We start from the raw sequence: 25,741 nt of genomic DNA, 5'->3' as shown, positions 1-25,741 counted from the left end.
TCTATTAAGAAGCAACTGAGTGCCAGGGCCAAACTAAGGAAGCTGAGAAGGGGAGTTTCTGGCTGTGACTAAGAAGGAAAGACATCACATTGGGTAGATAATGATCCTAGGACCAGCTGCATAGAGTGGCAGTGAGATGTCTCTGCCACTGCTCAATCACCAGAAGATTTTCCTGGGAACAATGGACAGAAACATCAATGAGGGAAGCCTTCTGGCTGATGACCTTGCAGTTAGCTGAAGGGCATCTTTGGAAATATGACTGGCAGTGATGCTATGCAGTTTTAATATCTACCTGTATATATGTTCAGTACTACTGTCTGTCCCTTTATATGATGTCCTAAACCTAGCCTGTCCTAAACTCTCTGTGCCCCGATTCCCAAGTTTAAACAATGCTCAATGAACCTACTCATATGCCTTCCCAATACACTGGTGTGCCTCTTCTTCAAAAGTAATCCATCATGCCTGAATAAGCCCCATCTGTTCTAGAAGTTGCCCCAATGTCCAATAAACCTATGTTGTTGTTTCCTACACCAAAATTATAGACATACACTAAAACTTCTAATTTCCTCCATCTTTTCTGCACTGGCACATGACATGGGGAAACATTCTTGGCAAGGTCCTGAAAATGGCTGGACACCTCCAACTCTGGGGTTAATACCCCTGGACAGTGTGCACCTCTTTCCTCATATTTACTTTGGACATGACCCAACAATTAACAGTTTCTATGGCTTGGGGCTAGATTCTCATCCTACACCACTTTAGGGGTGCACCCTATGTCCTTAAAGGACACCTGGTTGAGATCTTCCAAGTCCTTCTCCAGTTCTTTGACTTTGAGCTTGTGGTAATGGATCAGCTGTCATCTAAAGCAGATGAAAACCTCCTGGGAGCATACTTCATTAAGCCAGCCTCCAAAAAGTCCAACATCATGCTGGACTTGCATTAAATTGGTTTTATATTTAAAATTTGTTTGGGTGAGAGTTAGCATTTTAAAAAGAAATAAATATGAGTTTACTACAGTAACTATTTAGTACCTACTACCTTTTCTTTGATATTTAATACCACTGATATTTGATATCAGATCTTTGATGACATTTATGTATAGGTTGATGATTCTGAATTTAATCATTTACGTAACACACCTAACCATTGTGAATGAGCTCTATGCAAATTGAGAGCAGGCCATTAAGCTGTTACATGGGAAAATAAAAGTTGAATACTTGAACAATTCTAGATTTAATCAAGTTGTTTTAGAATTTTTTATTCTTACTGATACAATACACACAGTTTACCCTGCATAATTATGCATACTATAATAATTTGAGTCAAGCTCAAAATACTAATATATGAAGAGTAAACATGCCATACCATTTACATAAAGCAAATATGATTTATTTGTACTACATCATACTTCCTGGCCAGAGATAAAGGAATAGTAATTTTATATTGAGAGACATGTTTTGTAATAAACATACAGTCATTTAAGAAAAAGATGCTAAAATGTTACTTCAGCTTCTGCAGTGGTGTTACAAAACTTTTGTATGGGATTTAACTATCACTTCCACACAGAGCTAGAAGAATCTTCTCATAATCTCCCTTGGTGTCATCCTATAAATGAAAAATAAATATCTTTAAGAATACTCGGACATTATGGAAATAAAAAAGACTGTCCCTAACTGTACTGTATAAAAATACTGTACCATAATACCTGAATAAATTACATGGAATGATGTAGGACTGTGTTAATTTTAACTATGGCTATTGAAATATCAAACTGACCTATTATCTACTGCATCTATTAAACAGTGTCATCTCCAGACAGAGGAGCAGCTTCAGCGATAGACTGCTGTCACTGTCCTGCTCCACTGACAGACTGAGGAGATCGTTCCTCCCCCACACTATGCGACTCTTCAGTTCCACCCGGGGGTGTAAACATTAACATTATACAAAGTTATTGTCTGTATTACCTGCATTTTTATCACTCTTTAATATGGTTTTTTATCAGTATGCTGCTGCTGGAGTATGTGAATTTCCCCTTGGGATTAATAAAGTATCTATCTATCTATCTATCTATCTATCTATCTATCTATCTATCTATCTATCTATCTATCTATCTATCTATCTATCTATCTATCTATCTATCTATCTATCTATCTATCTAATATAATGAGTAAACAAAACATGCCATGTATATATGTCCTAGGAAAAAATGTAAGTACTGTATCATTATCACATACTGTATACATAAATTTAGAACTATGTATATTTCATACTAATGTATTAGAAAATCAGTGACAATGATACAGATTTACATCAATGCAGTCTCAAATGTTGCTCTAACATCTGTAATGTGTTTGTTTTTCTTTAAAACTGTATCTGAACTAGTTCCTAATGTGAATTTGTACTCTGGACAATGTTTTAAAAATACTCTGTTTTTATAATATGCTAGCTTGAGATGTATTATTTTTCACTTTATTAATATTAGTATTGCTCAATGAAGAAAATTAATTTTTAACTTTCCTAGCTCCATATATTCTTGATACAGACATTACAATACAATATCTGTTTCAAGCATTCAAACCTCTATTTTGTCCTTTTAGTCTCTAAGTAATTTAAAATGTGGTAATAATTATTATTTACAATAATAATATTTAATGAAACTTACTGCAATATCCTGGTAAAGGGTTTTACCATATTTCTTCTTGTATTCGACTTTGATGTCCTCCATATCAACCTCTGAGCGACTAACCATAACTCTGATGAGAATTTTGTCTCTTGTCCCAGACCCCTGAGTGAAAACATAGTAAAGGAGTATATCATAAAAGCAGTATTCCTTGGGTTTTGATTAGCAACACAAAAAAGTAAAAGTGAGAAGACAAATTTGTATTATACTTTTAGCTGTAACTGTTAGAAACTGCAGTACAGTGTAGTATATATTATTTTTTTTAAATGTAGCTGTTAATTTTTTGATTATGGCAATTTTGTAAACTTAATGCATAATTTACACACAGTACAGATGTTTCCTACCTTCATTGATTGGTTTAACTTTTCAGCAAAGAAAGAAGCCTTGTTTCCAGCACACTTCACTGTTGAAAAATGTAGCAAATTATCACTGAATAAAAGTCGGCACCATATAGCCTTTTTATGAGTTTGATAAATGATAAACTGGCACATGTTGCTATATATAATAATAAAACATTTATCTGTCAAAACCTTTTAACAACATTGGTTAATATCAGTTTATAATATTATGTATTATTTTCTGCAATTAAACAGGTACCTCCATACTTACATCAAAGATATAAAAGGAAAAAGACACATGTGTAGTATGCATATTTGCAAAGAGGTGTACATTTCTAATACAAATTATAACAATGTACATTTTATTTTCAGACATCAACCATGGCCAAGACACAGATTTTAAAATAATAAAAGAATGAAATTGATTTCAGATGAACATATTCTTCAACTATTAGAACCTGATGAATCATTGTTACCTCTTTGGCTATTTCTGTGTTTTTGGGGGATTATTTAATTCTTCCCATTTTAACTCGGGTGAATAAATTAATTAGTGTTGGAGTATAACTGTTAGCTGTCTAGGGCATCCTACGCCAAAGATAACTTAACTCAAGATGAACAGAGATGGCAAGACAGAAAGAAGAAAAAACTGGGAAATTAAAGATTAGGGGTACACAGTTAATAATAAATAGAAATCTTAGCACTCATTTATTATTTTTGTATTGTGTAATGTGATTATGGGTTTATTCAGCTCTGTAAACCTCTATTCTTTTTATTATTTTTCAAATAAAAGTCCTCAGGCACAAATATCCTTGGCTCTCAGTCCATGCCAGGTTTAAGAAAATATAGGAAAGTGTCAAGTCACAGATGGGGATTCTGAGCTATTGCTGGGACATCTTTTCCCAAAATCATCCTTCTTAATGCAAAGCTCAAAACAAGACCAATGGATGTGAATCATGTTACATAAAGGTAAGACAAAAGGGAAGCATATTAAACAAGTGGGTTTGAGATGTAGTTCTTGCTGGCTAAGCCATATCTTTCAGTTCTTTCCAAAAAAGAATAAACACACATTTTGTTAAATGCTCAATGAGCATGTGTTATGCAGAAACGTCAACCAGCTTTTTATTGGAAATCAGCACACCGCATGAAGGAGTGAATTGGAACAAAAGAAAGAAAACTTGAGATTACAAACACAAGAAACCCTTGGGCTATGCTCAAATTTGTAAACTCCATAACTGAATAATATATAAAAATTTGGATTCAATCCAGGTCAAACTCTGGTAAATGCTGCAACTCTGCAGTGAGAACAAACGTTGCCCTCAAATCAGAAAAAAACATGCATAAACATTTTCATTTATATTCAGAAGCAAATATTTAAAACAATGAGTGAACTCATGAAATACCGAAAGGCTTACAAAGAGGAAGTGAAAAATAGTAGCTGAAAAGATCTAATATCTCACTTGACACTGACATCCAACAACTTATAATGTGAAATTTTAAATAGCTCTTGTAGAGAACTCAATTGAAAAGTTCTGCAATGATACGGCCATTAATAATATATTATGAACTCATTTAAAATAATATTCTTGTGCTGTACATTGAAAGAGCAGAAACTTTTTCATGATAATGATGATGACTTCCTGTCAGTTTGTTAATAAACTTCAAAAGAAATTAATGTAAAAAAATAACTTTAAGACAAATGTACATATTTTCTACTATATTAAAAAATGAAAACACAGAAGAGTATTTGCAAAAACAATGTAATTTTTAAACAACCTATTTTTTACAAGTTAAAATCTGCACTTGTATTTTTATCCCTGTAATAATAATAATTTCATTTGCATTTCACAGAATGAAAATTACCTAAGCTATTACTTAAGAATCATAAAAAATTCTTCCACTCATAAATGCTCAGATTAAGGTAAAATAGAAATAAAACATGTATCTTTTTTACTGAAATGCAACACCTGTGGTCTAATGTATGCTTAATAATAAAATATAAAACCCCAAATATTCTAATACTTAAGTAATAATAGTCTACTTACCTAAGGCAATTAAAAGGCTTTCAATATCACCTTTTAGTTCCAGATCAATGGCCTTTGCCATGTCGTTTTTGCTGTATTTATTGTATCTTTCAAAAGCTAAAAAACAGAATAGGAACAGTAAATGCATGGCTACTTTTATTCTATACCTACTTAGAGACAAACTTTTTTTGATTATGTGCAAATGTAAATAATTGCCTTGTTTTTTGTTTCCAACAAAGTTTACTGGCTAATAGTTTTTGAATCTGGCAAATTGAGCAAGTGAGGATTAATAGAAACAGAATAAATAACAAGGATGAATTTAGCAGTTTATGCAGTGCTGTACAAGTAATTGGGAGCAGAGGATAAATTAAAGCTTTAGAGGTAGAGAAGGAACCAGGTAAAAAAATATAGTACAGTAATCCCTCGCTATATTGCGCTTCGCCTTTCGCGGCTTCACTCCATCGCGGATTTTATATGTAAGCATATTTAAATATATATCGCGGATTTTTTGCTGGTTCGCGGATTTCTGCAGACAATAGGTCTTTTAATTTCTGGTACATGCTTCCTCAGTTGGTTTGCCCAGTTGATTTCATACAAGGGACGCTATTGGCAGATGGCTGAGAAGCTACCCAACTTACTTTTCTCCCTCTCTTGCGCTGAGTTTCTCTGATCCTGACGTAGGGGGATTGAGCAGGGGGGCTGTTCGCAAACCTAGACGATACGGACGCTCGTCTAAAAATGCTGAAAGATTATCTTCACGTTGCTATCTTTTGTGCAGCTGCTTCCTGAAACGACATGCTACACGGTGCTTCGCATACTTAAAAGCTCGAAGGGCACGTATTGATTTTTGCTTGAAAAACAAACTCTGTCTCTCTCTATCTCTTTGTCTGCTCCTGACGGAGGGGGTGTGAGCTGCCGCCTTCAACAGCTTTGTGCCGCGGTGCTTTGCATACTTAAGCCAAACAGCCCTATTGATTTGTTTGCTTTTCTCTATCTCTGTGACTTTATATGCTCCTGACGGGCACTCCTTTGAAGAGGAAGATATGTTTGCATTCTTTTAATTGTGAGACGGAACTGTCATCTCTGTCTTGTCATGGAGCACAGTTTAAACTTTTGAAAAAGAGACAAATGTTTGTTTGCAGTGTTTGAATAACGTTCCTGTCTCTCTACAACCTCCTGTGTTTCTGCGCAAATCTGTGACCCAAGCATGACAATATAGAAATAACCATATAAACATATGGTTTCTACTTCGCAGATTTTCTTATTTCGCGGGTGGCTCTGGAACGCAACCCCCGCGATGGAGGAGGGATTACTGTACTCTACTTTTTCATTGATATTTTTTGTCCATAACTTGAACAGTTGGCAATAGTTCTTTATGGCCTGTTTACACTCTTAATTCAAAATTGATTGACAATGTGTGTAATGCTATCTTTACTTCTGAATACAAACTCTACAAATGTTCTGAGTAGCCTACTTTCATGTTCAGGAGGATTTTATATTTTTTCACCATAAGGGTAAAATACATATGAATGCTGTAACAGAATTATCATCTATCACAGTAATTTCTGATTTCCAAAGGTGGCAAAGGGATTGATACATAGTTCTTTTCATTGTGACATTCTAGTGAAAGGTTTTATTAGAGCAACTGCCTTTCACCTTTCATTACTCCTCTCTCTCACCCGTATTAAATGTCCAAATAAATATGCAGGTAAAATCACACATTGGCAAAGAAAAGTCATAATATTTTCCATTATTTTAGGATCTCTACCTTTGTGTAGTTACACTTTTTTTCTGACATTTTAGAAATCCAGAATTGTGTCCTCAACTTAAACATCCAATTATCTGCTCATTTCTTAAAAACAAAAATATAGCAACAAAGGTTCCAAAGAAGTATTGCACCATATGTGTTACAATAACTATTGGAGACAATGTATTATCACTTACTAAAATGTGGTAAGTGGTCCAGAGCCCAGCAGCACGGATTAGAAGGCAGAGTGACAGTATATCAAAAGGTCCACTCACAATCATTCAAGGACAATTTAGAATCACCAATTAATTAAACATACGTCTTTGGAATGGAGATGTATCTGACTGCGGCCTACAATAGGTATGACGTAGGTCACATAATGCCCACAACATTGCAGAATGCCCACAATGTCAGTCACTAACACCCTCTGAGTAAGATGACTCTCTCACACCCCTAATCTCAGCCATAGTGTAATTTGATGGATATAGAGTGTTGTGTGTTATGTTATGTTGGGGCATTAGGTGATTGATCTCATAGGTACAGCAAGCTGAAATTACATGCTATTGCTGGAATGTGCAAAGAAACTACAGTACCTTGACAAAGCCCCCACATATCCATGGGGAGAATGCACAATCATCCCTCAGACTGACTGAATTTTGAACGATGAATGCTGGATCTGTGAGGCAGCAGCACTACCCACTTTGTGACCTTACAACCCTAAAATATCATGTGTTAGCAACTGTAACACATAACATATATATATAAAGTTAACATATAATATATAAAGTTACCAATTGCGATATACGGTATGTATAAAATGTATTTTAACATATTCATTGGTACACTGCAAACTGACATCATCAGCTTTCAATGGATCGTCACCTGTCTTGTGCATACATTTTTACAATTCTGTTAATTATTAACATTGAAAAAAAAGCAATAAGTTCTTCTGCCATTGCAAAGAGACAAAGAGTTTTTGCTGCCCTTCTTCAAAGGTAATATCTAGTATATAGGTATGAGCTAGACAGTGGGAGGATACAAGGTAGTTCAGGCACTTAACTATAATATATTTATTAATTTGATACTGATACGATATTGTCTAAGGCTTATTTTCTGTCTTTGTCTATGTGAAGTGTGGCACATTAGCAGCTTGTGACATGCTGATAAAATTACTCGTGAATAGGAGAGCTTCATTTGGTATTATTAAACATTCATTAAGAATTCACAATCCTACACTGAAGTATGCAATATTATGAGAAATACTATTAAAAATGGAAGCCACCAAAATGAAGTTATTTTAATATGTCACATTACGCAGAGATAAATAACCACTTTATGTTTTTTTAAGTGTTACTAAAACCAAAGGAAGCCTTTAATGTCATCTTACCTAAGAGTATGTAACTAACAAATGCATTATAGGTACTGTCTAATCTTAACTATTACTGGACATAAAATAATATGTATACAGCAAAAAATGGAAATCACAATAACATAAGAAAGTAGCAAAAATATGAGAAAAACACCAAACTATTGAAATGGGTAAAAATGAAGAGCAAAAGAGCTGAACAAACACTGAGCAGAGCAGGACTACATTCAATTTGGCCATTAAATTGTGACAAAGAATGTTTCAATGGTCCTTAGGTGATGGCTGATTATTCTAGGGTAAGGGAGACAAATGCTTTTAGATGTTAATTTCTTTTAAAAAATACAGCATTTAAAATTTAACAAATATTGCAGTAACATAAAGCTTTAACAACACATTTTAAATAACAAATGACTAGAAAATGTCAGTTCATTTACTTTTGCAGAGCTGTGGGCCACTCCTGGAAGCCAAAATATTGATGAAGGTAGAACAGTCAGTACCCTTTCTCTTCTCTCCAGCTTCATACAGAGCCTGGGAAATGATTTGTGAATAATTTGTAATCGATATTTATAAATGATAATAACTAGCTCGGGCTACAAAGAACATTAGAAGAACAAGAGATACTCATATTGAAGAACTCAAAGCTTGGCATATAAGCTCAAATTGGAAACACAAAGGTTTTTCAGAATATATGAGGCTTTTATTCTTCCACTGTAGTGAGCACATTTGTGCAGTGATTCCATTGCAACAGCTATCTTCAGCAAGACTGTTTTTGTGCTATTCAGTCCTGTGGCTCTTTCCATCACTTTTTCTAGAATTGTTATTAATTTATAATTAAAGCAATGGTCATCTATGTGTAATATACTCCAATGGGGTGTTTGTATGATGTTGACACAGAAGGTTATATACGGTATTGTATGTGTTTCAAGCTTGCAATAAACCTATATAATAAATAATAAAATCTGGAGAGATGTTTAATGTATTGAGCAGATTTAAACTGAATGAATCAGATCAGGCATCTTGAATAATCTTAATTGGCTATAGCTTTCAAATTCTCTGATGTATATAAACTTTGTATATACTTTGTATATATTTAAAATGTATGAAATGCAATATGCAACAAACATGCTTTTTTAAATTGTGGTTTTTATGATGTTCACTGTTTACATTGTAACTACTCTAGATGAAAATATGTTATATGATGTAACTCAATTAAAAATGTTAAGATTTATTCAACATTTTGGTTAAACATGCTATAAATATTATCTAATGTTGTAATGTTATTTGAATGACCAGCCCTGATGAAGAAAAGGGGGTTACAGAATGTCTGCCTCAGGGATGTCACTGAATGTTAACCATTTAGACATTTTTCATTCACTTTCCTTTTTACATCTTAGATTTAATATTTAATACATGTGCAATTTTTAAATAACTCTAAAAATGTTAAGATCTAAATTTAATAAAAAGACCATTGTATTGAAATCAAAAGTTTTATGTTTTATAGAGATTCAAGACATTCAATTTTATTTGATAAAAATATTCTTTCTTTGAAATACATTATTGTGTTGTTCTGGTTATTGGTACGTTTTAATGATTCAATTCTGCAGAAAAGTCTGAAACTAAGAGTGAATTATACTGTAAAATGAATGGATTTCATGTAGAACAAAATGTACACATGGACAAGCAGTAGCAATGAAGCCAAAAGATCATCTGGATGATCAACAATGTCTTCAATTATTGCCACATTCATTATGACAACTTTTATATAATAACATTACACAAGACAGTGTTATTTTTGGTTAAACTACAAAGGTGAGACTACCATGTGTGGCAAATAAGCTGTTTAATCCACCTTCACTTTGAAGACTATGGATATTAACATTTTCAGAACTGTGAGAGACAATATGGAATTAATCAAGGAGAATAAAACATTCAGTAGAAGAAAAACTAAAAATATAGGCTGCCAACAAGACTGTTACCCTGTACAGTACATCCTGTACACGGGGAGAACATCAACTTATTCACAAACAATTACCTGGTACAAATAAACATTTATCTAAAAACAACTCACTCTGGAAAATCCAAAACAAAACATGAATTCTTCACTCATGGCATGGGAGGATTAGTGGGCCACGTACTGTTTCAGAAATATTCGTAGTACACTTGCACCTTCAGATTTTCCTTCAGGGTGTCACAATTATAAAATTATCTATAAAATGAGCTGTTTCAAATTTATAATTATGTAAAATTATGTTACATCTCTTGAGAGCTGATCTTGATTTAACTGGATAGTACGCATTGGAAGATGCAGTTGACATGGAAAGGAAATAGGAAAGTAAAGAAAAAAAAACAGGAAACATGCAAGTTGAATGCTAAGAAGTTGGTAATTACATAATACAATGAAAAGGAACAGAAAATGAGGAATTGCGAAACAGCACACTTGCCTATATACTGATTTTATGTAGAAAAGTTTTAAAAATGAACAATCATCATTTACAGACACTTACAGTATACTGTTTCTTACCCTTGCATCTTTGTCAGCTAGGTCTTCATCCACAGATAAAGTTTCACTTCTGTTTCCCTGAAAGAATGACCATTGAATCACCATTGCATCAACAGCTCTCTAATAGTTGCTGGTACAGACCACTGATAATTATTTGTAATTAATAGCCTGCTTTTCAAATTCTAATAACTTTTTCAGTTTTTAGGAGTAAATTATAAATATGATTATTTAGCCACACTATTCCCCTTAGCGATTAATGATCAGGACTTCTTCTTTGATTGCTAGCTGGTGTTTGGTTTGGATTGGGTCCTATGCCCAAACACTGCTGTGGGTGCCAATGGTTATTTGGTTTCTTGACTTGTTTCCCCAGTTGCTTGGTTCTGGTCACCTCACCAGGGGGCGACCACCTTCATCCATTTGCTGATTAGGACTAATTTGGGAAGGGCAAAATGGAGTCTGAGAAATTTTTTTTTATTTGTGTACATTTTTTTTTGCATTTTTCTTAAATTGTTTTGCATTACAGACACATGGTTGCATTATGCTTAGGTAGGATTCAAAGAACAACAATGCTTACTTTTTGCTTCTCAAAGTTAAAAAGTAGTCACTTATAAACTAGCACTATTACTAAACATAAAAATGTAAATTTCTATTTTTGTTAATCTATAACACACATACAGCACATTAGCTACAAATATTTACCTTAGACAGGGTAAGGAGAGCTGTCCTAAAGTCTCCTGATGTATCCGAGGTTATGTCCTTTGCCAAATCAGTTTTATACTCTAAGTAATAAAGAGAGTATAATGCATGATAACATATCTTAGTAACTTGAGTTAGATCATTTATAAAATTAAACACTGCTCATTAGATATTAAATATTTGCTTGTTCCTATAAATTTACCGTCCTTGTAAACTCTGGTGACTTCCTTTAACTCCCTGTTAGATCTAGATGCCAATATCTCAATGAGAGTGTCCTCATCTGTCCCCAGTCCCTGAATATAATAACAGTTTTAATTAAAAATTGTTACAAGTGCACAAACCAGAGTTATCTAATGCAATGAAGTACACATGCTGTATTGAGACAAATTATAATGACTAACTGAATAAAGATGCATTTAAATTCTAGATCACAGTTCATTTATTTAGTAGGTAATAAATAAGGAAACTGATCAAAGTAAAATATTAACTCAGTCAAATTATTTTACTGCACTGCAAAAATATGTAAACATTATGCAAAAGGCAATTTGAAAAAATGTAAAACCCACCCACATTAAAAACATCAACAATATGTAACACAATCATATTAATACTGTACTTAGCAGCACTCTGATGCCTGTATTCAAGCACTGCGTCTTGGCAATTCAGTTGTGTTCCTAAAACATGCAATGATGGTTGCCAAGGGCGTAATGAAATCTAGGTTCATACAGCACAGTGGGGGACATAGAATGAGGAAGAGCAATGTCCCATCTGTGAATAGCTCCCTTATTCTGTAGTACAGCTAATAACTCAGCAGCAGTATTACTGGTTTAATTTTCCTTAATTTCTTCACATTCTTCTTTGTAACCCTAAACATGCCTTGCATGCTTGCAGTTAAAACATATGTGTGTTTTCATAATAAAAATCCACTCAAAAATATTGAAGAACGCTAAAATAAAAAAACAATGTAAATTAGTAGTGGTTCCAGCAGGGATAATAGCAGGCAGGCAGTGTGGCAAAGTGGTCAAGACTTTGGACATTAAACCCTGAGCTTGTGGATTTAAATCCTGATACTGAGCGACTATGAGGAAATCACTTCGCCTGCCTGCACTTCAAATGGAAAAACAAAATCAAAAGAAATGAATCAGGCAAATAATTAGTAATAATAACAAATAATAACCATGGATTGGTATGGGTGGTCTGAGAAAACAAGCATATTCTGGGTGATCCATCACATTGTGCGATCATGATGACTTGCATACAAAAACTACCTGATGACTGCTTGATTTATGATCATCTTCATCAATTGACTGATTATACAAGTTAGTTGATTTATTTATATTTTCAAATACAACACTAGGAAGTTAAAGGAATTGATCAGGGTCACATGTTAAGTTAGGGGCACTAAATTAGCCACTTCATTTTTACTGAACACCTTGGCTCCTAACTGACTACAATGTAGAGGATCAAATTCAATGGTGCATACATATTTTGATAAAATCAGATGTGTCTTATAATTTTGTCTTAGGTACTGAAGATAGCATTTGCAGTTGTTCATACATGTGTACAAACAGCTCACTTCACCATAGAGGTTCCTGAAGTTCCTGAAGTGAAAAAGACTCTGAAATATAACATTTCCAAACCTGCTTAATTCAATTTTCAATCAACTTGAGACTGAAGCTTATACTTGCAGTTTTGGGTGGAAGGCATGAATATGCCACTGAATGAGAATTCCAGTCTATTACATCCCATACTCAAGTAGCATTACCAGTTTCCCTAACATTACACATATGTAACAAAGCAAGAAGAAAACTTGAGTACCAATAAAGAAAAAAAAATCACAGACAAAGACAATGGATCTGTGAGGCACCAGCACTGACCACTGAGTTGCAATGCCACCTGTCTCTAAAATATACTATATAAATAGTTTTACGTGTTTAGTCAACTCAATAATATTACTGCCTGGAAAAAATATGTAAGATAAATAAATGATAATGTAACATTTTGAAGGAAGTTAGCAATATATTTTCAAATATAACAATTCCTCTCTTCCTCAATTCCTCTCAGGACTTACTTTCTGTAATTTATTAAATGATGTAGTTACATCCACAATATAAAGAACATTATTCTCTTCACCACAGAGCTTGAAAGGTACTTTTTAACTTGAAAAACATTACACTGAGCCATATAAAAATGCTTCATGAAATTTAAAGTCTGTAATTTCAACAAGAAGCCTGGTGAACAAAGGGATTAGAGGAGGCTGGGGAAGGGCTCAGCAAGGGTCTGGGAGAGAGAAGAAGTTGAGGAGGTAAGAAAGGGTGTGCATTTGTGGTTAATAAGTGGATGAGTCACTCCATCTGCTAGACAGGGCCCTAGACCAATGTACTCAGACCCAGAGAAACAGCAAGCTTTATTGTTCTGTACTGTTTTATCTGATACTTTGTCTTATCCCTTTATTCATTCCTCCATGTGTTGAATGATATATTAAATTCAGCACTTTTGAACATTGTTGCCTCCTTGGCTTTATTTTGGATAAGGAGGATTGCTGCACAAATACCCTTTCTTTGTGACAATATTTACACATTTTAAACAATGAGAGGCATGGTGGAATAATGGCTAGTGCTTCTGCCTTACAAATCTGGTGTCTTGAGCAATCACTGTTCATGTGACATTTAAACATTATCATTGTTGGTGTATGTTTTCTTCTGGGAAATCCAATTTTCCTGTCACATTTCAAATGACATGTACGTTAGGTTAACTGGTGATTCCAGACTGGCCCAGTTTTAGTGCAAGTATGCGCATGAAGGTAGATCTGGGGATGGATTGATGCCTTGTCCTGGGCTGGTACCTGCATTGCATCCAGTACTGACAAAATTGGTTTTATATATATATATAAACTACTGTATATATTATTTTTATATTTTCTATATAATTATTATTTTAACATTCTTTATACCAAAAACATGATTGACTTAAAACATAAATAACTTTACCTTCATGGCGTGATTCAGCGAATAAGCATCATACTGTGCAGGGGTCTTCATCAAGGCCAGTAACACATCTTCCAAATTCCCTGAGAGGGCCTTTCTTAGGGCATCATCCAATGACTATAAAATGATTAACAACAATGAATAACTCACACTTTCACTATCCACCCAACCTACTGGGGGCAAAAAGAGCAAGTAAATTAATTGTTTATATAACTAATGCTCTAACATAGCACTGTTTTTCTTGTATTTTTGTTTCCAGATAATACTGTGAGCCCAAATTCTTGCTTAAAGATTACATGCAGTAATCAGGGTAGTTGCTATAGAATTATATTTTCTTCTTTAAATATATATATTGACATTTTTAAGGATGACATAACATGATAACTTCTGCATGAAAGTGGCATTACCATGCTGTGCAAATTTTTTAGTGGCATTAGTAATATAAGCTTTTAAGTAAAAATTACATTTACCTTTTCACGTGGTACTCCATTCTGAGCTCATAACAACTCAGGCATTACAGCTTTCTGCTCATAAGAGTCAATTACCCGAGGATAAACTGCATGTTTGACCAGTGTAAACATTATTAACCTCTCTATCTAGTCTTAGTGGAGAGCTACCAGTGTAAGGTGGGAAAACTGACCTTGAAAGTGGCTACAGATTTCATCACAGCCAATCAAATAATCAGAAGCTATATATTACATTTGCATGTGAAATCCTTGTCCAATTAGGCTTAAAGATCTTATCTGTTTTCTTTTTCTCACAGTCTTTTAAATAATTATTAGAATAAATTTATTTTGTTCTGATCAGTGCTCTGTTTTGAGGATCTTTGGTTTGAATCTTTGTAAAACACCACTTCAAAGCAATATTTTTTATTGGCTGTCACAGGTGTGAATGAAAATGTATTAATTAGTATCTGTCTTGCACTCTGGTGTCTGGTTACCAAAAGTCACCTGTCATTTAACAAAACAAGTGATCTGGCTGAAACTAACCATTATAAATATTGTCTGGAGATCACAAGTGAATAGATCATCATTAACTCTACCAATGTTTTTTAAATGCAGAAACAAATACATCGAGTAGACTTAGGAAATGGCAGGTGCTGACTGTAAAATTGAATGCAATCAAAATCTTTAAATGCTGTTCTCTTCTCCAGGAGCAGGTCTGCATGAACGGCAGCTTCCATATATATATATATGTGTGTGTAATGAAGCAAATACTGTGTTGCATAGTGGAAATTAGCCCTTAAAGATCATTTGGGGATTAGGGATGAAATGCAGTTAAGCAGAGCACATTAACATTTGTTCTTTGAAGAAACATCATCAGCTATGACCTCTTCAAAAGCTAAACATTCTCTATTTTAAGATTAATTGTGATAAAATAATAATTAAGCCAAAACTAGCTGTTAAGCGGTACTAAGCGGTACACATATGATCATTCATTTTCTTACTTTCATAATGAAATTAATGTATTCCAGCAACAACATTACTGTACAACAGCAGTAGCATTAAATAAACACTTTACGTGTATATACTGTACACATCCACCTTTTCCCCGTATGTACACTTTTAATGATTACTTTAGCACTGTAGGACTTAATTTAGTACATGCAGTTTTGCAGTGTAAAAGCTATACATTACAAACAATCATAAATATATATATTTTTTTGCAAATGGAATATCTGAAGTAATGAATGTAAAAAACAGTTTTAATGGTATACACATTTAACAAATAGACGTATAATTCAGCATACAGCAGCCCCCACTGGACTTAGTAAGTGCAATCTCAAAATGACACACGATTTTTTGAGATAACAGAGACTGTTAGGAAGCTAATCCTCATACTACTTTGGTTCTGCTGCATTGACTTCATTGTAAGTTTATAAAAATTATATAACAGATTTTATTTCAGAAAAACATTCTACTAGAATAAAGTTAGCTTACGGCAGAACAGTTTACACAAATTTGTACTAAATTTCTCACTTTTCCTGTAGCCTGTTGATATGCTGCTTTGGTTTGCTGGCGTTGTGCATTGCTTCTTGTTGCCATGATTTCTATAATAGTATTCTCATCCACTCCTGGAACAAATAATAAACAATTATACTTCAATCTTTATGCTTACTTTAGAGGTATTTATTTAGTGAATAGTTTTCTTATTAATATATAATTAGTTATATTGGATAAATATTTAAAGTAGTTGCCTCCCTGTTTGATTCCAATGTTATTTGTTAGATTGTCACTCATGTCAGTCATTATCCAACCCTCTATATCCTAACACAGGGTCACGGGGGTCTGCTGGAGCCAATCCCAGCCAGCACAGGGCACAAGGCAGGAACAAATCCCAGGCAGGGCGCCAGCCCACCGCCGTTGTAGGATTGTGATCACTAAAAATTGCATTTAATCCTGAACAGAATACAGTAACATTTCTAGCAACAGAAGAAGACATAATGTAGAAAGTATTACACATAAACATGATGAATCTTTCAAAGAGAAATAGAAGTAAAGATTCATGGGTACTGTGATGGAATGGCAGATCGTCCAGTGTTGGCTCCTATCTTGTGCCTGATGCCTGCCACATAAGACTCCGCCCCCACACAACTCTGATTTGCAGGTTTGAGAATGTCATCTCGCTGGTAAGGATCTTTTAACAAATGATGTCACCCTAAAAAAAGTGCTTACAACATAACAAATTTTCTTAAATCGGGCAACTTTTGGATGATCTACATGGAACAGTATATCACATGAAAGGTTTTTGTTTACATGCTTTTACTTTTGGTGCATGTGACATCTCTTTAATATAGATTTTAGGGTAATATGACTGTAAAACAATGTGTAAGACCTTCCACTGAAGTACAAAATTGGTAAATTCTTGAAATATAAACTAGCACCAAATTTATGCAAATATTGTTTTGTAAATATGTTACCACATTTAATTACCACCTACAATAATCTGTTATCAAATTAATGGAAAGAAAAAACATTTTAAAATATCAGTTTTATTTCATTAAGACATTGTCTTTTTTTCGCACTATGGAATTTCATCACTAACATCTATACCAGTCTGAGGCAAGTTATCCTAGTCAAGATGTGTGTTACATGATTGCTTTTTTCTAGTTTTATTATGTTGTTAATTTAGGATAGCCACAGATTGTCTCTCCATAAAATGAGCTATGTCATACTTTAATCTGTCACCTTTGTCAAGTACTGTATCTCTGTATCAAGTACATTAAGAAGATTGCATGAAGGATTGCATAAATCTATCTGTAAATAATAAGTAAACAAAGAAAAAATCATTTTATTTATAACATGTGAACAAGGGGCCTTATTTATTATGAGAAAAGTGGACTGATTTAAAAATGCAACATAAAAACTGAGAAAATACAACATTTATATACAGTAATTTCAAGCTACACAATTACTGATTAAAAAAATGAACCTGCATGCTCACAAAATGGCTGGAAGTGAATTTCTTTTTAATGCACTTCACAAGCATACATTTATAATCAAAATAGAGTGTTTTCTGAAATAGAATATACAGTAATAAATAAATAAATAAATGTAATGGTTAATATTCTACCTTTTGCTTTGATTGCTTTGTCCAGCAGTGCAGCATCAGTATTTGCATTAAAATTTGGATATGGTTTTACAGTCGGCCCATGAGCAGAAGGCTATTAAAAAGAATACATTTCTTAAGTAAATCAACAACACAACATACTCTAAAAGATCAAAATGTCAAAAGTTATATTATTTTAACAATTGAGTGCCATTTATTTGCTAATTAGGTTTAGGTTTCTTTATTTAGTCATGTTTACACAAGAAAACATGAAATTTGCCTTCTCAGTTGCATCTAATAACAGGTAACAGACAGAATGAAATAAAACAGACAAATAGAAATAAGAAAGTTTAAGGTAAGGCAGTTAGATAAAATTTACATAATTACAAAATTTACAAAATTACATAATTCTAGTGCAGATACACAATACAGCAGACACAAACTGGTAAATTCTTATAAAGCACAAAAGTATTTTAGCCTTCATATTGATTGGAATAATAAAAAAAAGAAAAACAGAAATACCAAAATTATGTAAATATAGCCACTTAAGTAAATAATGTGCACCTTCACACATAACACGTCTGCTTATCTCAGTAACATGTAAAATTATACTTACTTGCTGATATTCCAGGTAAGTAATTTGTGAAAGTAAGTCACTCATAAAAGCCATATTGACCTTGTTTCAGTCTGCAAAAGCTAAAAAAAGGAATAATTTTAGTATTAAATATAATTATTAACTTGTTTATTCAATCTTTAATAATTATTCCTAATGGTATTCTTTGGCACTGATTCACATGAGTTTTAAAAACACATAGTGTAAGCACAATTACTGAAAAAGGAAAGGAAATACATACAAGTACATACTTGCAAGCACAATACAATAAAGAAACACTTGTTATTTCAATTATATATATTACACAGATGTAGATAAGTCAGTTTTTTGTAATTCAAACACTAATACTCTTTATTATGGCATCAATGACAGTATGGTCAATAACAGGGTGCTTTAGTGTGTAAATAGGACCATAATACAGTATAGAATATAAATTCAAATGTACAAGAAAAATACTGTATACTGAAAGTCAAAATATAATATAAAGCCAGAGTTGTTGAGTGTGATCTCTTGATTACTATATATATAGTTACTGTCAGACAGTAAAACTCCCCAGTGTGTACAGTGCAGTGCGTACTGCCATTTCAATGCACCATTTCATCATAATCCATATTCAGTTTCCTTAATTACGATATATAATAACATACATTTTTATCTATACCTCAAGGTCCAGGATTCAAAGGGAATAATCTTTGATCATTTTCAAATAAAGCAAAAGGTGGGCCTAATTTGCACATGCTTTTTAACCAAAAACGTATTTATCAAAGGATTTTCCTACATCCTTTATGTAAAGGTATCATTTGTACAGGGCCTCCCTGCTGTGCATTTAAATTACCTGCCTCCTGTTGATTTGGTCATAAGGGAGTATGACCAGGCTATAATGGATATTACTTGTATATTTTGATTTTCATTACTGTTTGCATACAAGGAATTTCATCCTGAAAAATTGTTAAGCTCAATTAAACCATTATACTGTACACCACGTTTTAATGAATTCACAGGAAAGGTTTTTTTTCTCTAGTTTCAATTTTATTTTTACTAAATTGCATCAGTTAAGATGTTTAGAAGTACATCTTAATGATCGATATGACAAACATAATTAATGTTAAAAAACACAGTTATGGTTTTAGAATTAGATAAATCCTGAACTATTCATCCGTATACACTCCTAAAAATAATAGTTCCGTAATGACACTTTACTGGATTGTGTGGTTCCTTATAGATCCATTGCTTGATAAAGATCCATTTCATTCTGTGAAGGATTTGCATATATGAAACTGGTCCTTTGGGCTAATATGTGAAAAAGTAAGAAACCTTTAATGTATAGTCGGCAGCTAGTAGGATCCTGACAGTTCAAAAAATCCAAATTTAGCCTATGTGATTGTATGCAGGTTGAGTCAATCTAAAATCAGGAACCCAATAGTAGTTTACAAATCTGTTATCTATTTATGGGTACGTGTGGAATCTGACACAGAACTATACATTCTGTCTGGATCCTTCATGCAGATGATTCTTTTGGGAATCAAAACTGGTTCTCCTATGGCATTGACCTTGAGAACCACTTTGCAACCTTTATTTTAAAAGTGTAGCATGTGATTCAGCTAATGCGCCTCATTATGTTTATAAAATAGTTTTCACTTTTTGTCAGTATCACTGCTGGAAGAAATGTGTATGAGGTGCACCGCAAATAGAAATCGGGTGAGCAAACACAGGAAATCAGGTTTTGGCAAGCCAGTGCATACATTTCATTAAATAAATGAGTGCTCATTCAAATTTTCTGGGGCGTTAAAGCTCAAAAGGTGCCACGCTTTTAAAAGAACCTGGATAGAACTGCTACGTGCTGTATAAAACATTGTAGTAAACATTTTTTCTGTATTGTTTAATAAAATAAATATAAGTATAAGGAGGCGGCACCGTGGGTTGCGCTGCTGCCTCGCAGTTGGGAGATCTGGGGACCTGGGTTCGCTTCCCAGGTCCTCCCTGCGTGGAGTTTGCATGTTCTCCCCGTGTCTGCGTGGGTTTCCTCTGAGCGCTCCGGTTTCCTCCCACAGTCCAAAGACATGTAGGTTAGGTGGATTGGCGATTCTAAATTGGCCCTAATGTGTGCTTGGTGTGTGGGTGTGTTTGTCCAGCGGTGGGTTGGCACCCTGCCCGGGATTGGTTCCTGCCTTGTGCCCTGTGTTGGCTGGGATTGGCTCCAGCAGACCCCCGTGACCCTGTAGTTAGGACATAGCGGGTTGGATAACGGATGGATTGAAGTATACAGGCTTGTTCACGCAATCCAGTTTGAATAAATAAATAAATATCCCTTTAAACCGCATCCCTCCTCCTCGCATTCCTTGGTAATTTGTGGTCAAGTGAGACCACCGCAAGTATAAAATTCCACTTTCTCCTGAAGTACGACCCACTTTCTGAAAAGAGAAAAAAGTCTCGTCTGTCCCGCAGCTTATTTATATTAGCCTCTACAAATGCCTTCTGCTCTTAACCAACGCCCTTTATATCACATAGACATGGCATCAAAAATGAATCTACTTGTGGAGATGATACGTTACAATGACCACGCCCTCAAGTCGACGTCATGTCTGCGCTCTCCTCCCTTTCTTGGTCCACCACACGCCTTCTGCATGCCAGTCTGACACTGGAAACAGCAAGCAGCCCACAAGGTCTGCGTTGTTTTGTGACATGTGGCAGCAGGAAGTGGTAGATCTCTAAGGCAGCCTGAGAGTCATCTGCCTGCCAATGGATGAGTCTGCAGACAGTGCCTGCCTGCCTCGACAACTGGAAATCGACCAGGTTGCCTCAGAAATTGTAACCAACAAGACGGAGAATGCTCTTCTTTTTCTCCCACTAGCGTTTTATATTTTCTCTGTGAGCAATAATGGAAGGGACGTGTCTAGGTGCCCGCTGTTTCAGTAACTGCTATGTTTCTTGAAGCGCGTACTTTTACTAAGTACATGCCTGGGTTTATTTAACTGCATTTGTCTTCTGTGGTGCTAATTATCCGGATTGTAACACGACTAACAGGTTATCGTCTGCGTGGAAGACGCACGCGTTTAACAGAAATGCCACCACGCCCGGCGCAGCTAAAGAGTTCCTTGTTTAGGATGGGTGTTTCCTCAACTTAAAGACAGTTTAAAACAAAGATGCAAAATTATAATGCGATTAATCCGGTAGACCCACACGATTTTCTAAGAGTTCTAATGTCGCTGTCCATAATAAAACTGCAGTTTAGCCTTCATTACATCGAGTGCACCTCTCTCAAAGCGCATCCACTGTAGTCGAGCGCTGCTCAGATTTCCTATTCCTAAGAGTATTGGCACAGAACGCGCGTGTTCAGGCTTGTGCGTGTAAGTGGTTGCTTACTGAAGAAAAATCGCTGTAGTTGGAATACATTATTTAAAAAGTCACAAACGGTACGTAACGCCATGTGGACCACTTTATTATGCATGCATTTTTGTTACTAAAACGATAACGCTCCGTTTTCACTTAAAAATGTAATCGCAGCCTTATTTTTGTGTAATAAGCTCTCCAGTGCTAAAAAAGAGTTATCGCACGATTCAAAAGTGCACTACGCATATTTACAGTTTCTAACATCTTTGCCAACTGTTCGTACTATCCGGGCTTTCTTTTACTTTGCTTACTACGCAGTAAAACTTGACGTGGGTTTGCCCAATGCCACGCCCAGCGGCACATTAAAGTTACAAAAAAGTACGTTTCTTTTTTTCTTAAAACGTTATAGTTTTGTCATGTGGCGAAGAATGTCGAAATTGCAGTTTGAAATGCAGCACAAAAAACCTCTTACCTCTCAAGATGAAAGGTGAAATGACAGAAAGGCAACAGACTTGGTGTGTAGATTCCAAGTATGAGCTAACGTTTCTAAAATGTACTTATATCCTCTGCAGATCACCACACCTAGTAACAGGCGGAGACTGATTGGTTGCTAAGTTTTTCCACATGTTGGAAACAACCATTTTAGAGAGAGCAAGAAACAGTTCAAAAAATCTTTTCAGCTTCTGCAAAGGGGCGGATCTTTTTAACGCCATTTACTTTTACACCATTTTAGTATCAGCTAAATCTAATATTGAGTACAAACATCATTCCTTAGGGGTAGCATTACTACAATCTAAATAATATAATAATAATATTATTATTAATAATAATAGTAAGAAAATGAAGAAGAACAAACGAATTTACACATTTTGTACATTTGTAAGCAGTTTTTTTAACTTACAGGAATAACATTAAGGGAAGAAAATATTACACTGGAAATCCAACGAAGTTCATGGATGGTTTCTTTTGAGCATCTGTTGTGGTCCATTTCTATACCTGTATTCTAATTCCAGGTCATGATATCTGATATAATTTTTACAAAACGTTTAAGAAGTTATGTATACAGTAATTAATAAAGAAAGCATTTATTTGACATACTAGTAAATTAAACCAGCAGGGTTCATTTGTGGATCTTACTAAAAACATGAATGCTCAGTTTTCCTTTTCATAAAATGCCATTAAATATTGTAAACATTTGAAATGTGTTCTCTGTGAAATGCACTCTGGAAAGATAAAGATTATATTTGTATTGTATATCATTTTGAATGTTATATGTATTTGTATTTATGCTTTCATGCTATGAAAGCATCTCTTTATTACTTTGATGAACTGAATTAAGTATTTAATCCACCATTTATTTTCAGAGCCTGCTTAAACATCTAGATAGGTACAGGGACAACTGCAGTTAGATGGAATGAATCATTCCTGGACAGGATGCAAGTCCACAACAGGGTATATTTCAGGGTACAAGAATGAGTACAATATATCCAGGGTGTTCAACAAGAAAATGCATAAAAACTTTTGGAAACTTGTTAAGGGTAAATTCACACAAATATTCAAAGGTTTTTCTTCACACATAGAACCATAGACACATAGAATTATCAGGTAGTGTGGCTGAGAGTAAAACTTTGGTGGCCTTCAAAATGCAAAATGTGATGTTATTTTTGAGAAATTAGGTTGATAGGATGGGCAAACTTTTTTTTGGGGCAAATGACCTATTCTAATTGAAAATTTTTATAATACTCCAATTTACATACAGTACATACCCATACTGGATGGGAAAGGAAACTGGACTATGAGGTAAAAGTCCAGGTGGCCGTGTGGGGAACATTAATATTCCATAGAGATATTGGCCTAGCTGAGAATCAAGTCCATTATCTCTAGAACTATAAGACAGCAGTGCAACCAAAGTGAAACATTTATGACTTATATGACATTAATGAAAGTATTGAAGATTAGATCATACATTTTAAAGTATCTACCAGAAATTAACTACATAGCTAGCATTTTAGTTCTAAAGACAATTCAAATTCATGTGTTCAATAGTAGCTGATGAAGTTAAAGTAGAAATAGTCATTTTTCTTTTTCTTTCTTTCTTTCTTTCTTTCTTTCTTTCTTTCTTTCTTTCTTTCTTTCTTTCTTTCTTTCTTTCTTTCTTTCTTTCTTTCTTTCTTTCAATACTGAAGAGCAAGGTCATGATAAACATTTATAGTAATCTGCATTACAATCAAATGACAAAAATGTCAGAGAAGTGGGGAAAGCTTTTAGTAAACCCAGCCCACTGGACACAGCGCTAAAGCCAGAATAAAAACTCACTAGATGGATGGTATTTTTTTAGATGCCTTTAGAGATCCTTAGAGATCCTAGCACATCATGATGAATTAAAGATTGTTACCGGAAACAGGAAAGTATGTTCTGCTCAGTCAGCTATCATCACAACCTTCACTCAGCAAATGAGCTCAGCAAATAGAATTATGTGCAGTGCAGTGTTAGGGCAGCTGATGAACAAAGAAACATGAAAGATTTTGGAATGATAAAACTATAGTTATAGATTGTGCACTTTCTCAGTTTGCACCTCTGACCAGAAGTACATCTTGTGTAAGAGAACAATGCAACTTGCCAAACATAGGAATACTTGATAAATGAAATGTACCCAACAAACTCTGGACTAAAATGTCTGATCAGGTAGCTTCTAAAAAGGCCTTAATTCAAATCATAGATTGCAATGACACAAAGGGCTCTGCTCATTTTCTGCTCATTCCAAAATGCCTCAAATGTCACCAGAGACATGGGTTTATAGCTTATGGAAGGAAGACATGTCATGTGCCAGCATTGCCAGATACTATGGATAAAGCTGAGCCACTGTGTCTTGACTGCAGGTAAGTTTTCAGCAGACCATGATTATTTAAAATCTCATCACCCTCAAATGACCCCACAGAGATGGAAGGATACATCAGATTGGTCCTTCTGAAAGGTTGTTAGAATTTTAGAACAGTCGAGACAATAAAAGGCCATTCAGCCCAAAAAGATGGTCTCTAAAGTCCTACTCTTCTACCTCACTACCTGGTAATTTATACCACGTCTACGATTCTTTGTTTCAAAACTGCTACCCATACACCTGCTGAAACAATGACCTGTCAGAGGCCCTCTGCACACAACACCAAGAAATCTGACTCTATCCATCCATCCATTTACCAACCCGCTGAATCCGAACACAGGGTCACGGGGGTCTGCTGGAGCCAATCACAGCCAACACAGGGCACAAGGCAGGAACCAATCCTGGGCAGGGTGCCAACCCACCACAGGACACACACAAACACACCCACACACACACCAAGCACACGCTAGGGCCAATTTAGAATCACCAATCCACCTAACCGGCATGTCTTTGGACTGTGGGAGGAAACCGGAGCGCCCGGAGGAAACCCACGCAGACACGGGGAGAACATGCAAACTCCACGCAGGGAGGACCCGGGAAGCAAACCCAGGTCCCCAGGTCTCCCAACTGCGAGGCAGCAGCGCTACCCACTGCGCCACCGTGCCGCCCACAATCTGACTCTACGTTAGGGCAATTCCAGGCCACACACACAACACTTGACTCATGGAGCTGTACCTAACTGACTGCCACTTGTTCATTTATCTCTTGATAATGCTCCCTTGTCCCTAGAACATTTGAAAAATCATGCTGTTTTTATTAAAAACCATAGGCAAAATATTGTTGATTTGAAAACAGCATAGCTGTAAATAATGTATTCAGTAAAATTTGCAAACACAAATTCACATGTTGTGCAGCTCACAGGATTATGATATGATATGAAAATTGTGATTAGCCTATAGCATTAGTTTCATAGATGGACTGTGTGTAATACTGAGGAGTAAAATGTGGAAAGTCTGATCTGTTTACAGTGCACTTC

General features: G+C 34.9%; 1 protein-coding gene across 1 annotated transcript; it reads right to left on the bottom strand.

The window, feature by feature from the left end:
- Positions 1-1,373: 1,373 nt before the first annotated feature.
- Positions 1,374-22,464, bottom strand: anxa1a (annexin A1a). Its single transcript, XM_028802351.2, has 13 exons — positions 22,300-22,464; positions 18,501-18,580; positions 17,909-17,999; positions 16,315-16,409; positions 14,339-14,452; positions 11,551-11,641; positions 11,352-11,431; positions 10,674-10,730; positions 8,587-8,680; positions 5,061-5,156; positions 3,025-3,083; positions 2,663-2,785; positions 1,374-1,605 (listed from the first exon to the last, which is right to left on the bottom strand). Exons 2-13 carry the CDS (start codon positions 18,552-18,554, stop codon positions 1,546-1,548), a joined length of 1,014 nt encoding a protein of 337 aa, XP_028658184.1. The 5' UTR covers positions 18,555-18,580; positions 22,300-22,464; the 3' UTR covers positions 1,374-1,545.
- Between the last annotated feature and the right edge of the window lie 3,277 nt (positions 22,465-25,741).

This window comes from Erpetoichthys calabaricus, chromosome 5 (genome assembly GCF_900747795.2).
Source record: "Erpetoichthys calabaricus chromosome 5, fErpCal1.3, whole genome shotgun sequence".
NCBI lineage: Eukaryota > Metazoa > Chordata > Cladistia > Polypteriformes > Polypteridae > Erpetoichthys > Erpetoichthys calabaricus.
This window is presented reverse-complemented; position numbering and strand designations above follow the sequence as displayed.

Bases quoted from the DNA above. Each gene is read 5' to 3' on its own strand.
- anxa1a (XM_028802351.2), bottom strand. From the start codon at position 18,554: ATGGCTTTTATGAGTGACTTACTTTCACAAATTACTTACCTGGAATAT. The intron at 16,410-17,908 runs GTAGAATATTAA...TATTTGTTCCAG, and splicing joins CAAAGCAATCAAAGCAAAAG to GAGTGGATGAGAATACTATT. The intron at 5,157-8,586 runs GTAAATGAACTG...TCTGTTTTTTAG, and splicing joins TGGCCCACAGCTCTGCAAAA to CTTTTGAAAGATACAATAAA.